Source organism: Drosophila suzukii, chromosome 2L, assembly GCF_043229965.1.
Source record: "Drosophila suzukii chromosome 2L, CBGP_Dsuzu_IsoJpt1.0, whole genome shotgun sequence".
Classification (NCBI taxonomy): domain Eukaryota; kingdom Metazoa; phylum Arthropoda; class Insecta; order Diptera; family Drosophilidae; genus Drosophila; species Drosophila suzukii.
Window position 1 is genome coordinate 13,878,622 of NC_092080.1, and position 13,746 is coordinate 13,892,367.

A 13,746-nucleotide genomic window follows, 5' to 3' on the forward strand; every position below is an offset into this window, starting at 1 on the left:
TTTACTCGCCTCTTATCGATGGGAATGAATTGGTTCCATTTGGCAATTGGGCCAACAAATGAGTTCATTTCTTTATTTTTTTTCGTATTTACTTTCACAACTGACCGAGCCGGGAATGAATAAAGCAAATATGGAACCTGAGAGCGATAAATGCAATTGATCAGAGATAAATAGAAGAAAAGGAGTGGCGGAAATTACTAAAGATACAGATACAGTTTCTTAAGAGGCCATTTTAATGGCATTATCTGTAATAAGAATATTGCACAATGTCGGTTCAATAATATCATTATTACGATTTCTTTATAAGAATTTACGGAATATTTAAAAAGATTACCTTTATTTATTATACTGTTTACTCATAGAGTAAAAGGGTGTACTAAACCCGTCGGTAAGTATGTAACAGGTAGAAGGAAGCGTTTCCGATCCTATAAAGTATATATATTCTTGATCAGGATCACTAGCCGAGTCGTTGAAGCCATGTCCGTATGAACGCTGAGATCTCGGAAACAATAAGATCTAGAATATAGGGATTAAGCATGCAGATTCTTGGGATTCTGTATCGCCCACAATCGTCTATAACGATTTTTCTCATTAAAATTGATTTTATTGATCAGTTCCTATCTACTTTCCAATAAAAATTGGATTATTATGTTCATAGCAATCGCAATATTATCTAAATAGTTTTGAATTACTTAGTTAATAATTGAAATAGGCGTTTCATGGTCAGTAGTACTTTTACCATACGCTAGGAGGCGCCACCCATTAGGTGGTGCGCCAAAAGATATGCTATAGATTTTTTTTTTATATTAGTTATCAGTTTGAAGTTGGTTAGCTGAGTAACGGGTATTTGATAGTCGAGTTAATTTTATCTTGGTTTTATTATCAACACTTTTCTTAAATTTAAATTCTGTTTTCCATTATTAAAATTCTGTCCTCCTCACCTACGTACGTTCGATTATAAATGTTCATATGCATATAAATATGCGTTTCGTGTTTTTTCCGCAATTCTGCCTTACTTTTCAGAGGACACATGCTACATTTCCCATGGTCAAAGGGAAAAGCGGCCAGAGCCCAAGGCCCCGTGAAGTACAGTGAACACTGATGGGGTGAGAAGAGGTGATGGCATCGGCATAATAAAAACCCGCAGCTGTCATTGGCAATAAAAATAATAACACCCATCGAGTGCTCGCAAAGTAACAAAAGCAACAACAGTCAAACAATTTCGGTTGTTCGAATTTTTTTATCAATCACAAAATAAACACTCAACAATGGAATGGGATTGCCAATGGAATATGTATATGTTTTTATATATATTATCATATTTATTTATAGGTTCTACATGTGCCCCACCGGAAGCTGTAAGCGTCATACTCGTTTCACTTTGATATTGTTCAAGAGCAAAAATACATAAAAAATAAATTTTAATTTTCAGAGGAACACATTTCAGCGCCAACCTATCCGCCATAATTGAAGTAAAAGCCAACGGCATTTGATTATTTGTATATAAATAAAACGACATACCTTTTTTTACGATTTGTTTGACATGGAATCAAGAAACACAAGAAACATGATGTTCGTAGAGGGCCAAAGGAAAAGCTCCTTCCCCCAAACAACAATTTTTCATTTCCACCAAGGCAAGAGGAAAATAAAAGTCTACAAATATATGGCAGTCTCATAAATAGGAGACCAGAAATCAATTGACAATTTATTGTTTGAAACATAAAAAATGAGCGAGTGCAAGTTGAGCTTGGGCAGGATGTTGGGTGGTTTTGGGAAAAAAATCTATATTAAATTACGAGCCAGCTAACAAAATGTCAAAATAATAATAATAAAAAAGAAAATGACAAAAAAGGGAAATTCGACAAGTTAAGAAATAAGGATATCCTGTAAAATAAACTGGAAGGATATGAGATATTTTTCGTGTTAGGAATGGAAATATTTTAATATCTCCTATTAGTTTATATTGATAACAATACAATTTATAAATATAGACCTATAATATTGAATTGCAATCGATAAAATCAATTAAGAACAAACAAACCATTTTAAATCGTTTTGCAACATAATATTTTAATAATAAATGTATCTTGGTTCTCACTGCCTGTTGCTCGGATTCTCTGACAGCAAATACACCCATTATTTGAGGAGAATCCCATGACATAGACATATATGTACCATACACATTTATATATAAAGAGATATGGTATGTGCATTGCCTGACTTTTTGTGGCCATTGTTGCTCGGTCGCTGTTGTTGATGCTGTTGCTGTTTCTCTGGTGTGCCCAATTGCCTTTAAATTGTACCGAGTGTTAAGTGGCGCACGTTAAAAAAACATTTAACGTTTTTATTTACGATACACATACACCCAGTCGCCAACAACAGAAACCCCAGAAAAGCAACAGAAAAAAAAAATATTGTAGGACCCCTGATGGAGGAGGCAGTGAAAGTGTTTTGTTCTGGCCCTGGCATTAGGGACTCGCAAAAAAAAGGAAATATATATATGTATCTATAGGTACAACAAAAATAAAAAAGGATATTGGAATCGCAAACGAATGGGAGGCTCAAACCGGGCAAGAAAAAAAATAAAGCGGAAATTAAAGTTAAAATATGGCAGGAGTCTGAATGGCAGAAAGAGCGATTGAGGGTTAGAAGTGAGAGGGCGAGACAATTGCTAGTGGAAATGTGAAAATGGAAAAGTGAGCAAGTGCAAAAAGTTATCGCAACTATGAAATATATAGAATTGAGTACCTGACTATTCAACATGACCATTGAAGTGAAATAAGTGGTTTTACATGCGTGAATTAAATGCATGGTCTCATATCGCTAAAAAATAGCTTTACATGTTTGCATGTTGATAAAAAAATATGATTTTTATTCGAGAATCACTATAAAAGCCAATAAATGTTTACATACATAAATGCATGTATTGTAAATCTCTAACATAAATTTCAAAGATGTATTTGTTTTTTCCCTTACAAAATAATAAAAATATTGACAGTAGATAAAACATTTTTAAACTCACTTGTCGAAATAAATGTACTATGAACAAGTCTTTATTACTTTTCCACTACAAGTAGGCACAATGATACTTGTTTTACTTTGTTGTATTAGCAAACAAGTTACGTATTTTCAAAAGAACAAAAGGGGCGATGTTCCCGGCTGGATTAGCATATTCTCTCCGATTTCTGCGATGCGGGGCTCACTTTTCATCCGCGGATCTGCCACGCCCACAGCCCCCGAAAGAATGTATCGAAGTTCTAGCCCATCATAAACCTAAACAACAGGGCAAAGGCGAAACATATGATGGACCGCGTTTCATATGTCTTCAAAAGGATTTTAAACTGCATCGGTTGACGGAAGGCCCCAGTATGATGGTGTCTCTTAATAAACTCGAGGCCCTGCGGTACTATCGTCAACTTCTGGCCCTTCGTCATTTGGAAATGGCAGCCTCGAATCTTTACAAGGAGCGATTAATTCGAGGATTCTGTCATTTGTATACTGGCCAAGAGGCTTGCGCCGTGGGAATCCGTGCCGCGATGGGCGAACAGGATAAAGTAATTTCAGGATATCGAATACACGGCTGGGCGTACATGATGGGCGTGTCTGCTCAAGGTGTCCTTGCTGAACTCACCGGGCGTTTAACAGGTGGGTTCTTTAATTTTAATTAAATACAAGATTAAGGACTATAGCACTTATATATGAACATATCTAAACTCATATTATGAACAATTTCAACCTATGACATTTTATATACCCCAGGTCTTAACCCTTGAATGATTATTTTCAGGATGTTCGGGTGGAAAAGGCGGTTCCATGCACATGTACGGAAAGAATTTCTATGGCGGAACTGGAATAGTTGGAGATCAGGTACCCTTGGGAGCCGGACTGGCTTTTGCTGGAAAGTATCTGAAAGACGAATCAGTATCTTTAGCTATCTATGGCGATGGTGCTGCTAATCAGGGCCAGATATTCGAAACATTTAACATGGCACAACTTTGGAAGTTACCCATTATCTTCATATGCGAAAACAACAACTATGGCATGGGCACAAGTTCCAATAGATCCTCCAGCAACAATGAGTATTATACAAGAGGGGATCATCTGCCAGGCATCCAAGTCGATGGTCAGGATGTTTTGGCCGTAAGGAGTGCCACCACTTTTGCCATCCAACATGCCAAGGAAATAGGTCCTCTAATACTAGAACTTAAGACCTATCGCTATGGCGGTCATTCAATGTCGGATCCTGGAACGAGTTATAGGAGTAGAGAGGAAATCCAAAAGGTTAAAATGGAGCAAGATCCCATTAAGAGTTTTCAGCAGGTTATTATGAAAGAATTCAACATTTCACAGGATGAAATCAAGGAACTGGATAAGCTGGTGAAAATTGAAATTGAGGAGGCCACAAAGGCAGCTAGATGCGATGAGGAACCCAGTTTACCACATCTCTGGAGCGATGTTTATTCGGGTTATTATGAGGGGTACATAAGGAATATCAGAGAACATTCATTGAAACATATAAATTTGCATAGGATATATGATGTTAAAGCTTAGACCGAATCATAAAATTCAAAGTTCTAAACTGTAAAATCCTACAAATAAATAAATGGGAACTAATCAAAAAATCTTAATTAAAGAAGTGTCTTACTTGCAAAAAGTAAACTTAAGGCGCTTTCTGATTTTTCCGTCTTGCAGAAATCAAAGCCTTTAAAGTTGAACCCTCCACATACTCATCATAACTTTCATTAGCACTTGTGTGTGCTCTATTTAATTTATGCTAAATGATCAGCGGCTGCTTCTTATGTCTACGTTTTATTTTTATTTTCCCGGCAAAACGAAAACAATAATTCAGCACAGCGAGCTGCTGAAACAGCAGAAAGCGAAGAAAAAATTGTTACGGCTCAAGAAAAAAAATGAAAAAAAGGGTAAGCAGGAAAAGGAAGTGTACACACATACACACGCATGCGACCCATTGGGGGCAGGTCCTTGCTTCCCCCTCACCCACACCCACGCACTCATTTGCCTTTGCACTCACGTCTGTGTAATTTATGCCAAAAAACAGTATGCAAGGATTTACCCTGGGCAGCGCACAATTACAATGGGTATATAAGAATTTAAAGTTTTGGTCTAATGTGATCTTGAAAAACTTGTTATTCTGTAAAAAATTCCAATAGATATTTTAAAATTATTTATGGAATATTATAATATGAAAAAGGTTAAAATAATTGAGGAATTTCAATGGATATTGTAAAATTGTTTATGTAAAATTATCAAAAATACAAGCAAGGTTAAAATAATTCTTTAACCAATTATAATTACCAACTATAATTACGTAAAGGTATACTTCACTAAATTTTATTAAAAAAGTAATCCTTATTTTAATTCCACAAATTTTAATTAAATAATTAATGTCATATTTAAAATATTTTTATATTGGACATTGCATTTTACATTTTACATTGTAGCGCCACTGCGAAGAAACATGAAAGCTTTGCAGTTGCTTTCTACATGACATTTTACATTGTGTCGAATTTCTTTTTAAAAAAACTCACACATTTGTTTATAAATAAGAAACTAATTAAACTAAATTAAAATTCACTTACTCGACGCCATCACCACATTACATCCACCTCTTTAGTATTCCAAACTTTTGAGCAGAGGTAAGCCGGAAATGAGATATCACACACGAGTAAGTACACCTCCGAACAGGAAACAAGTGGAAGCGTCGATGATGGGAGATAGTTATGAATAAGAAGGTGGGAAGAGTTAGTGTTTTTACCCTAAAGCCATGGAATTTATATAAATAACAAAAGCATAATTATTAATTGAAGTCTGAGCACCCGGTGAGACCACAATATTGGTTATGAGGTGATAATGGAAAGATTACAAGGGACTTACCGGTTTACCTATAAATGGACGTAGGACTTTAGTTCATTTTTAAGCAGTGATATAATTTTGAATACCAAACCATAATTAATTAAACCCTTATCTACATATTATACAAAATATTTTCCCAGTCTAGGATCTGAAGGAAACGGAAATTTAAGAACATTTTTAACAACATCGGCTTATCAAAGTATCCAAAAAGATGACACTGTGTGTGACCATGTAGATAATAAAATACGTTTTTTAAGCAAGACGAATTTAAATCACTAGTAATTTGTTTTACTTGCAATACGAAATTTAGTAGAACTGGATAAGGTGTAATGAAAAGTAAACAATTTAAAGATTACTATTTAGTCTCCACCCAGGTCTTTATCGAAGGCTCTTATGTACCGCAAAAGTTGTCAAAAATCGACATTTTGGCTAGACCATATCCATATTTAGGTTTGCAAATAATATAATAATGAACAACAAATATGCACAGGTATGTTTTGTATGTAGTAGGTGCTCCCATCGAGAGACGCTTGGCAAAATTTCCTATCAGCAGTTCCCCCGTAAACGCCGGACTCCACATGTACATACAAAGTTGTTATAGTTAAGGGTTTTCTTCTCTGGACAAGACCTACTTGCCTTGTCTTATTACACTGCAAATCCCGTCGAGATTATCTTTCCCAAACGAGCTGTATACGATGATGCGATAATAAAGGGTTGGCACAATAAGTATGTCTTATAGGTGTTTCTTGTAAGTAGTAGCTGTTTCCCAATGAAGCACGCTGTTTATTTCAAATAAAAAAGTACTGGATGCATATATTTCGTCTGCTTATCTTGGCTTTGCCCCGATCCGGACAGGGAAGTACGGACGAGGAAACCCGGCTAGATGGTAGACTCCATATAGAGATGTCAGGTGGCTGCACCCAGTGCTCCTCGACTGGACAAGATCTCTACTTCCTATTCTGGTTGTTGCGGGCCATGTCCTTGGGGAAAGAGCGCAGTGGGGGCGTACGGATGCGGCGAGCCTCGCGGGATCGGTTACGCACCACCTTGGAGTGGATTGCGCAGGACACGCAGTAGTGGAGCTTCGCGTAGAGCTTGGGCAGCACGTACGAGTCCCAGATGCTGGCCTCCGTGATGTCACGGACGGCGGCGGCCTCCACAATGTTGCGGATGACGAACTTCTTGATAGCCTTATCCTTGGGCACGCAGCGGGCGCAGTTGGTGCAACGCACGGGCTTCACATGGCCGCGGTTGTGCTTGTTGCGTCCTCCATTACGGCGCTTCTTGGTCATCTTGCCGGCTGTTTTTCAACGGATTAGAACAGACCGCACGTCGGTTAGCATTTATCACTGGTTTTGCTGCTCGGATGGCTGCCATAATTACCTTATTTATCGATTTTCAAAATCCGCCCAGCGAAATCCGCGTGTGTTCACGTTTCGGGAAACGAAAAGAAAGAAAATAGTGTGGACACACCCCGCGAAACTCGGAAAGAGGGGCTAAAAAATCTCAAGCCGGCAATGGCGGCGTGGTTGGCAACCAGGGCTACTTACTTTTTCCCGCCAGATCTAGCGTTTTTGTGTCAGAAAATAGAAATCGCCTTCAAGAGGCTAGCTTATTATTCATTACCTTTTTTTAAATATTATAAAGTCACAAAATATCATCTTTAAAACCTTTATTTTCAATGCCAGAAAATATATTTGGTCGAAAGCTGCAGCCTTTTTTCCTTTTATATTAAAAATTTGAACGAACAGAAAAGTTTTAAGTATATTCTCTAGAACCATAAAACAAAAACTATATAAAATAAAAACGTTAATAATTAGGGCTATCTTATTTATAATATACATAAAACTGTATGGAATAGAAAATATTTTATATTAGTTGTACTGGTAGCTTTTTTTACCATAAGAAGTAAAAAAAACTTGTACAAAAACATTTTACTTTTCACTGACTAACTATGAAAAATAAAATTTTGTGATGTCCAACAATATGGGCAACCTATCACAGCTGTGTGTGAATTCGGAAGAACATTTTTAAGTTTTCGCTTTTTCTTAAAGAATACGTATTGAGCTTTTAACAATTCAGCAGTTCACAAAGTAAACACAATTTCTAAATTGTTTAGCTTTTTCCCGCTATGATTCTAGTTAGAAAAAGTTGTTATCTTGCTGAAGTTGGCAACGCACATAAGAGTGACCAGTTTTTTAGTGAAAAATAGCTGTCTTTAGCGGGACATTTTGTTAGAAAACGCATTTTTCAACTATAAATATTTTTACATAAACATATTCAAATTATAATATATAAAAAAATGGCTTCAGTAGAAAATAAAAATAAACATGTTCCAGGAAAATATAAATTAAAACTATTTTTTAGTTGAGTAGCATTTTACTGTTCGCATCGGTAACGATTTGTTTGAGAAAATAACTTTCAAGTTTGCTAGTTGAACTTTTTAATATTCTATGGAAATTAAGTTAATTTTCAAAATAAATGAAAAAAATGTCATAAGCTTTAAAAATAATTTTTAGAGAACTCACATTTTGTGAATTTATTTGAATCTTAATATCACTAATATGGGTGAAAGTCAATTAAGTTTTAAGTTTTAAAAGAAGACTACGTTTGCTTATCGAAAAAATTGTTTTCTTACAGTCTTGGCAAAAAAAAATAAATAAATATCTCTTAAAAGTAATGAATACTTTCTGCCCTTGCTTTAATGGAGTACCAAACAAAAAAAAACGGTTGTCAAAACAATAACATGTTATGGTCGATCGATCGATTGCAGTCAGTAGTTAAGTGTTTAATAAATTAATGGTCCACCTTGATATAAATTAAAAAGAATTTGTAAATTAAATGTGTATTTGTATGCTTTAAATTTATTAAATTGGTTTGACAAAATATTACAATTTTTTGTTTATCCTAAGTACAAAGCTGCTGTCAATATAAGAAAAACGAAAATCGCGCAAAACTTTTTTTATCTGTACAAATGTATAAATTTTGTCCAATTGTTAATTACACCTCATCTGAAGAAATGCCTAAAAGTCGTGAATATACGGTATAGTAAAGCGTGTATAACTATTTGACAGTTGCATTTTGTACATTTATTTTTGTTTATCAGCTTAGTGGGTTTTTCTTTGTACACATGTAGAAGTAAAATATTTAACACAAATTTTAATATGCCTTAGTTTTGTCGCGGTTTCCAGTCCAGTCTCCAAATTCAGCCACGCCCCTTGGAACGGTGTGAACTGCGCTCTCCTCGCGAGCGGTCACGGTCACGAGATTCGACGCGTTCCTGGTCACGCTCTCTTTCGCGTCCCCGTTGTCTCTTCAGATCGCGATCACGTTCCTTTTCACGACCACGATCTGACCTTTCACCACGATCAGACCTTTCACCTCGATCTGACCTCTCATCTCTGGACAAACGGTCACCACGTCGGCTGTCTTTTTCACCACGACTGTTCTTCTCAACACGTCTTTCGCGAGGGGAAGAATCCTCTCTTCTGCGAGGTTTCTCATAAGAAAGGGATCGATCTCGTTTTCTTTGCTTATCGTGAGAGATCGACTTTTGAACTTTCCTTTCTTTGTCATATGAATTCTCCCGGTTTCTTTCTCTATCGTATAAAGAATTCTCCCGGTTTCTTTCTCTATCGTATAAAGAATTCTCTCGGTTTCGATCCCTGCCATGGGAAGAAGAATCCCGATTTCTTTTTCTGTCAAAGGAGTTGTCCCTGCGTCTCTGGCCGTTGCCATTCGACTGATTGCGATTGCGTTCTCTAGATTCAGGACCTTCTAGGTTGAATTCATCACTGTCTTGCGGTTGCCCCCGAAATTTGTTGTTTTTTTGGATTTGCTCCTGGCGCTTGATCTTTGCCTTAGGCTCAACGTCGCTTTCTTCGCTGGAAGAATTCGATGAAGAGGATTCAGACGACGACTTTTCGCTTTCTTGGCTGCTGCTGGAACTTGAGCTCTCCTGGCGTTTCCGCTTGCGTTTTGACTTCTTTTTCGCTGCCTTCTTTTCTTTCTCTTTCTCGCGCTTTTTATCCTTCTCCTGTTCCTTCTCTCGTTCTTTTTGCCTTTCCCTTTGTTTCTCTTTTTCCTTTTCCTTTTCCTTCTCAGATTTCAGTTTTTCTTTCTCCCTTTCCTTATCCGCCTTCTTTTTCTTCTCTGCCTTTTTGTTCTTGCCCTTTTTGGCCTTCTCTTTACTGACTTTCTTTGACTTTTTGTCTTTGTCCTTGCGTTTGCGTTTCTTCTTGGGCTCTGCGCTGGAATCGGAGCCTGAAGATTCACTAGAAGATTCGGAACTGGAATCATCTTCACTGGAGTCATCGCTGCTAGTGTCCGAGGAGGATGATGATGACGAGGAGGACGACGGTGGGGCTATCTTGGAATTTCCAGCGGGAGCAGACCCATCTTTAAAAGGATTCCCTCCGGTAGTGGCCAGAATTTCAGCATTTATTGCGGGAACAGCCTTGGGGGCAGTTTTCAAGAATCTTCTCAAATCATCGGTCAGACCACCCAAACCAATGGAGGTGAAGAAATTAATGGAGAAGCGGGTGTTTCTTGGATTATCCTTGGGGAACAAGCCAGCCAGGCTTTCAACCAATACTTCGTCCTTGAGCTTTGCATTTAGTTTGCCCAAGCCCATGTACTCAGCTAGCTCCTGAAATAGGATTTTTATAAAGATCCTGCTCGATGACGTGGTGTCATCCTCGTTCAGTTGGATGCACTCCAGCACATCCCAACTAATGGCGTCTGTAAATAGGAGATGGGCGAAGAACTTGCTGACGTTTCTCAAGCGATTCGTGTCCAATCTGTGGGTGGTTTGATAGGTGTCCTTAAAGATCTCCTCGAAGGGTGGTATATAGATCTTGTTAATGTTGCAGAACCGTTGGGCCAGCAGTCCATAGAACTTTTCATATGTTCTCTGTTCCGCACAGCAATCGAGGAACATGTGGCAGAGTTCTATTTCTTGTCCGGGTTTCAATTGCATCTTCATCAGTTTGTGGGCACACTCCTCGTAATCCAAACTAGAGTTAATTGTTAAGTAAATTGTGCGTCGCAGGGCAATCAGATTGGTCTCGGTGTTGTCAATTATGTCGCCACCCTCGGTTTTCTTTTCCGCATCCGATCCAGATTCTGCATCCGAATCGCTATCCGAGCCCGATCCGGAACCTGATCCCGAACTACTGCCATCATCACTGCCCAGGATCTCGCGACTCAGTCCTTTGTATTTCTCCTCATTCTCCGCGTAGTTGTCGTCAAATTTAAAAACATCTTTAAAGGGAATGAATAAAAGCATTAGGTAAAATACAAATCTATTTATGGTATGGACTTACTCAGTATATCCTCCGTTTCAGTGGCTTCGTCTAACATCATTAGATGCGTGAACTGATCGTCCTCCTCCACCAGCTCCAGTTCCGAAACAACAGCCTGATGGTCCTTAAAGCCATCCTTTCGCACCTGGAACAGCACCTCGATCATGTACTGCACTCGCTTGTCCAATTTTCCCTCATGCAGGATGTTTCTCAGCATCTCGAAGATGGCCCCAATGCCTTTGGACGAAACCTCAGTCAGTTTCATGCCACACTCCTTCAGAAAACTGATGGCCACCTCCACGGAATCATCTGTAGGAGTTTCCACCAGCAGGGTGAGGATCTCTAAAGCCAGAATTTCATGGGCCACACGCTGATTGACCAGGTGACCAATGAATCTAGTGGCCGACATGCAAACCAACTTATCATTACGGCGGAACGCCCTACGAAATTGGATGACGAGACGTTTGAGAAGGAGCTCTCCAATATTCGGAAACTTTGAGTTGATAATGCTCACCAGAGCGGCGTAGACATGGGTAAACGTGGGCGAAGCAGCCTGGGCTTGGATAATACTCCTGCTGAGTAAACCCCTTCCCCTGACGATATTCTCTCTCAAAAGCTCCCTGGTGATAATTGCTATATTTGTTACGTTCACTTTGTTGATGTAACCATGGATGGATTTCTTGAGGGCCTCCCAAGCGATTCTCTGATAGGCAGCAGATGCTTTATCCGTGATCTGTGACTGCATCAAACGCAGCTTAGCTGGTGGAATATAGGCTCCTCCTGTTCTGGAGGTTAAAACATCCACCGTTTTCCGTTGACGCTCTGTTATCTTGGCAGCAGGTTCGGTTACGGTTTCATTATCAGCATTAGTGGGTTCTGGATGGCGAGCAGTTTTGGATGATTTCGATCCTGGGCTCGAGGTGGAACGATCTCGTTTGCGATCTGAAGACTTCTTCCTTTCCCTGGAATCATCTCTACGCCTGCTAGTGGACCTCTTTCTTTCCTTGGAATCATCTCTTCGCCTGCTGGTGGACTTATCACGCTTCTGATGGCGCTTTTCTCGCTCCTTAGCTCTTGCCTCATCCCGTTTATCCCGCTCCTCATGACGCCTCTGGCGCTCCAGGCGTCGTCTCTCCAAGGAATTTGACCTACGACGGATGGGACTGATACTGCGACTTCGGGTCCTACTGTTTCCGCTCCTCGAGCGAGGACGACGGCGGCTGCGAGGTGAGGGACTCCTACTGGAGGATCGTGGCCGACGTCTCTTGTCGTCCTGGCTGTGGCTGCGTTGGCGGTTGGACTCTTTGGATGGACTGCTCTGGGCGGCGCCGGGTTTCTCACTCTCCTTGGCAGGCGGCTCGTCATCATCGTCTTTCTAAAATAGGGGAAAATTAAACACAAGAGTATTAATTTGAATAGTCATAAATAAATTATAAAATGGAGTTGAGTGAATAGACTTTTTTACAAGGTCAATACAGATATTCCGATTTTAAAATTATTTAAAATCAAAAATATGCAAAATTATGATTGATTTGTTACTAATAGTATAATAATCTTGTTAATAAACGATTAAAAACTAATTTTTGAATTTCAGTGATGATGAAATGATACCCTATACCAAAGATTGGTCTTACATCGGTTATTTCGCCCTCCTCGTGGTTGTCCGATGAAGGAGGTTCCACTGCGCCTGCAGCAGCTTCCTCTGGCGATTCCTTGCTACTTCCGCTGCTTCCATTGGTGGTCACCGGCTGCTCCTCCCCATTTCCCCGCTCTTCTGCTTCTTTTTCAACGTGCTCCGCCTGTGTCTTCGGGCTTTCCAGCTTTTTCGTCACACCTGTGGCTTCTGCTTCCTCTTCCCGTTGGACAGGTGTTTCTACATTTTCCGCTTCATTTAATTTCTCACTTTCCGCCGTCGCAGCAGCTGCTTCTTCTTGCTGCTTTTCCACGCCAGCAGAATGGGAAATTGGCTTGGCCGGCGAGGGGGTATCTTCAGCTGCATTTTTTTTATGGTCACGCGGATCCTCATCCTCTTTAGCTACTCCTTCCTTATCGCTATCCTCCTCCCGATCCCTATCATCAGTTTTTTTCGCATCTTTGGCGGATTGCTCCGGCTCTGCTTCCTCTTCCTCGCGCCCGCTGCTCGCCGAGGAGGAGGATTCGCTCCTGGCGTCGCTGTCGCTGCCACTGGAGGAGCCGCTGCTGCTGGAATTACTGCTCGAATCGCTCTCGGCATCGCTTTCCCCCATCGCGCGGTTATTTCGAGAAAATTTAAGGGAAAACAACGATGAAAATTATTTGGGCAAAAAAACACAACGCGGCGATACAGCGGAATTATCGATAAATTATACCGTCCGGCCCTGACAAATATACTTATACCTATTAATATACCAAAAATATTCTCCCAAACGGTCACACTGAAACTCAGGTGGGTGTATTAGCTGACCTAGCGGGTCACCCTTCTGATATAGCGAGGGCACACACCTAGTTCGGGAAATCTATAATTTCTTATTAGATTTTGTTTCGGAAATTCAAAATATTCAATGTCGTTGGTTTTGCTTGACTTTTGATA

General features: G+C 39.5%; 3 protein-coding genes across 3 annotated transcripts; 1 reads left to right on the forward strand and 2 right to left on the reverse strand.

The window, feature by feature from the left end:
* Nucleotides 1-3,024: 3,024 nt before the first annotated feature.
* Nucleotides 3,025-4,591, forward strand: LOC108008850 (pyruvate dehydrogenase E1 component subunit alpha, mitochondrial-like). Its single transcript, XM_017072759.4, has 2 exons — nucleotides 3,025-3,645; nucleotides 3,788-4,591. The coding sequence occupies exons 1-2, from the start codon at nucleotides 3,150-3,152 to the stop codon at nucleotides 4,549-4,551; spliced, it is 1,260 nt and encodes a 419-aa protein (XP_016928248.3). The 5' UTR covers nucleotides 3,025-3,149; the 3' UTR covers nucleotides 4,552-4,591.
* Nucleotides 4,592-6,616: 2,025 nt separating this feature from the next.
* On the reverse strand, nucleotides 6,617-7,308 carry RpS26 (ribosomal protein S26). Its single transcript, XM_017070345.4, has 2 exons — nucleotides 7,258-7,308; nucleotides 6,617-7,174 (listed from the first exon to the last, which is right to left on the reverse strand). The coding sequence occupies exon 2, from the start codon at nucleotides 7,164-7,166 to the stop codon at nucleotides 6,822-6,824; it is 345 nt and encodes a 114-aa protein (XP_016925834.1). The 5' UTR covers nucleotides 7,167-7,174; nucleotides 7,258-7,308; the 3' UTR covers nucleotides 6,617-6,821.
* Nucleotides 7,309-8,940: 1,632 nt separating this feature from the next.
* On the reverse strand, nucleotides 8,941-13,517 carry ncm (pre-mRNA-splicing factor nucampholin). Its single transcript, XM_070996324.1, has 4 exons — nucleotides 12,812-13,517; nucleotides 12,212-12,552; nucleotides 11,199-12,169; nucleotides 8,941-11,136 (listed from the first exon to the last, which is right to left on the reverse strand). The coding sequence occupies exons 1-4, from the start codon at nucleotides 13,421-13,423 to the stop codon at nucleotides 9,080-9,082; spliced, it is 3,981 nt and encodes a 1,326-aa protein (XP_070852425.1). The 5' UTR covers nucleotides 13,424-13,517; the 3' UTR covers nucleotides 8,941-9,079.
* Nucleotides 13,518-13,746: the final 229 nt, after the last annotated feature.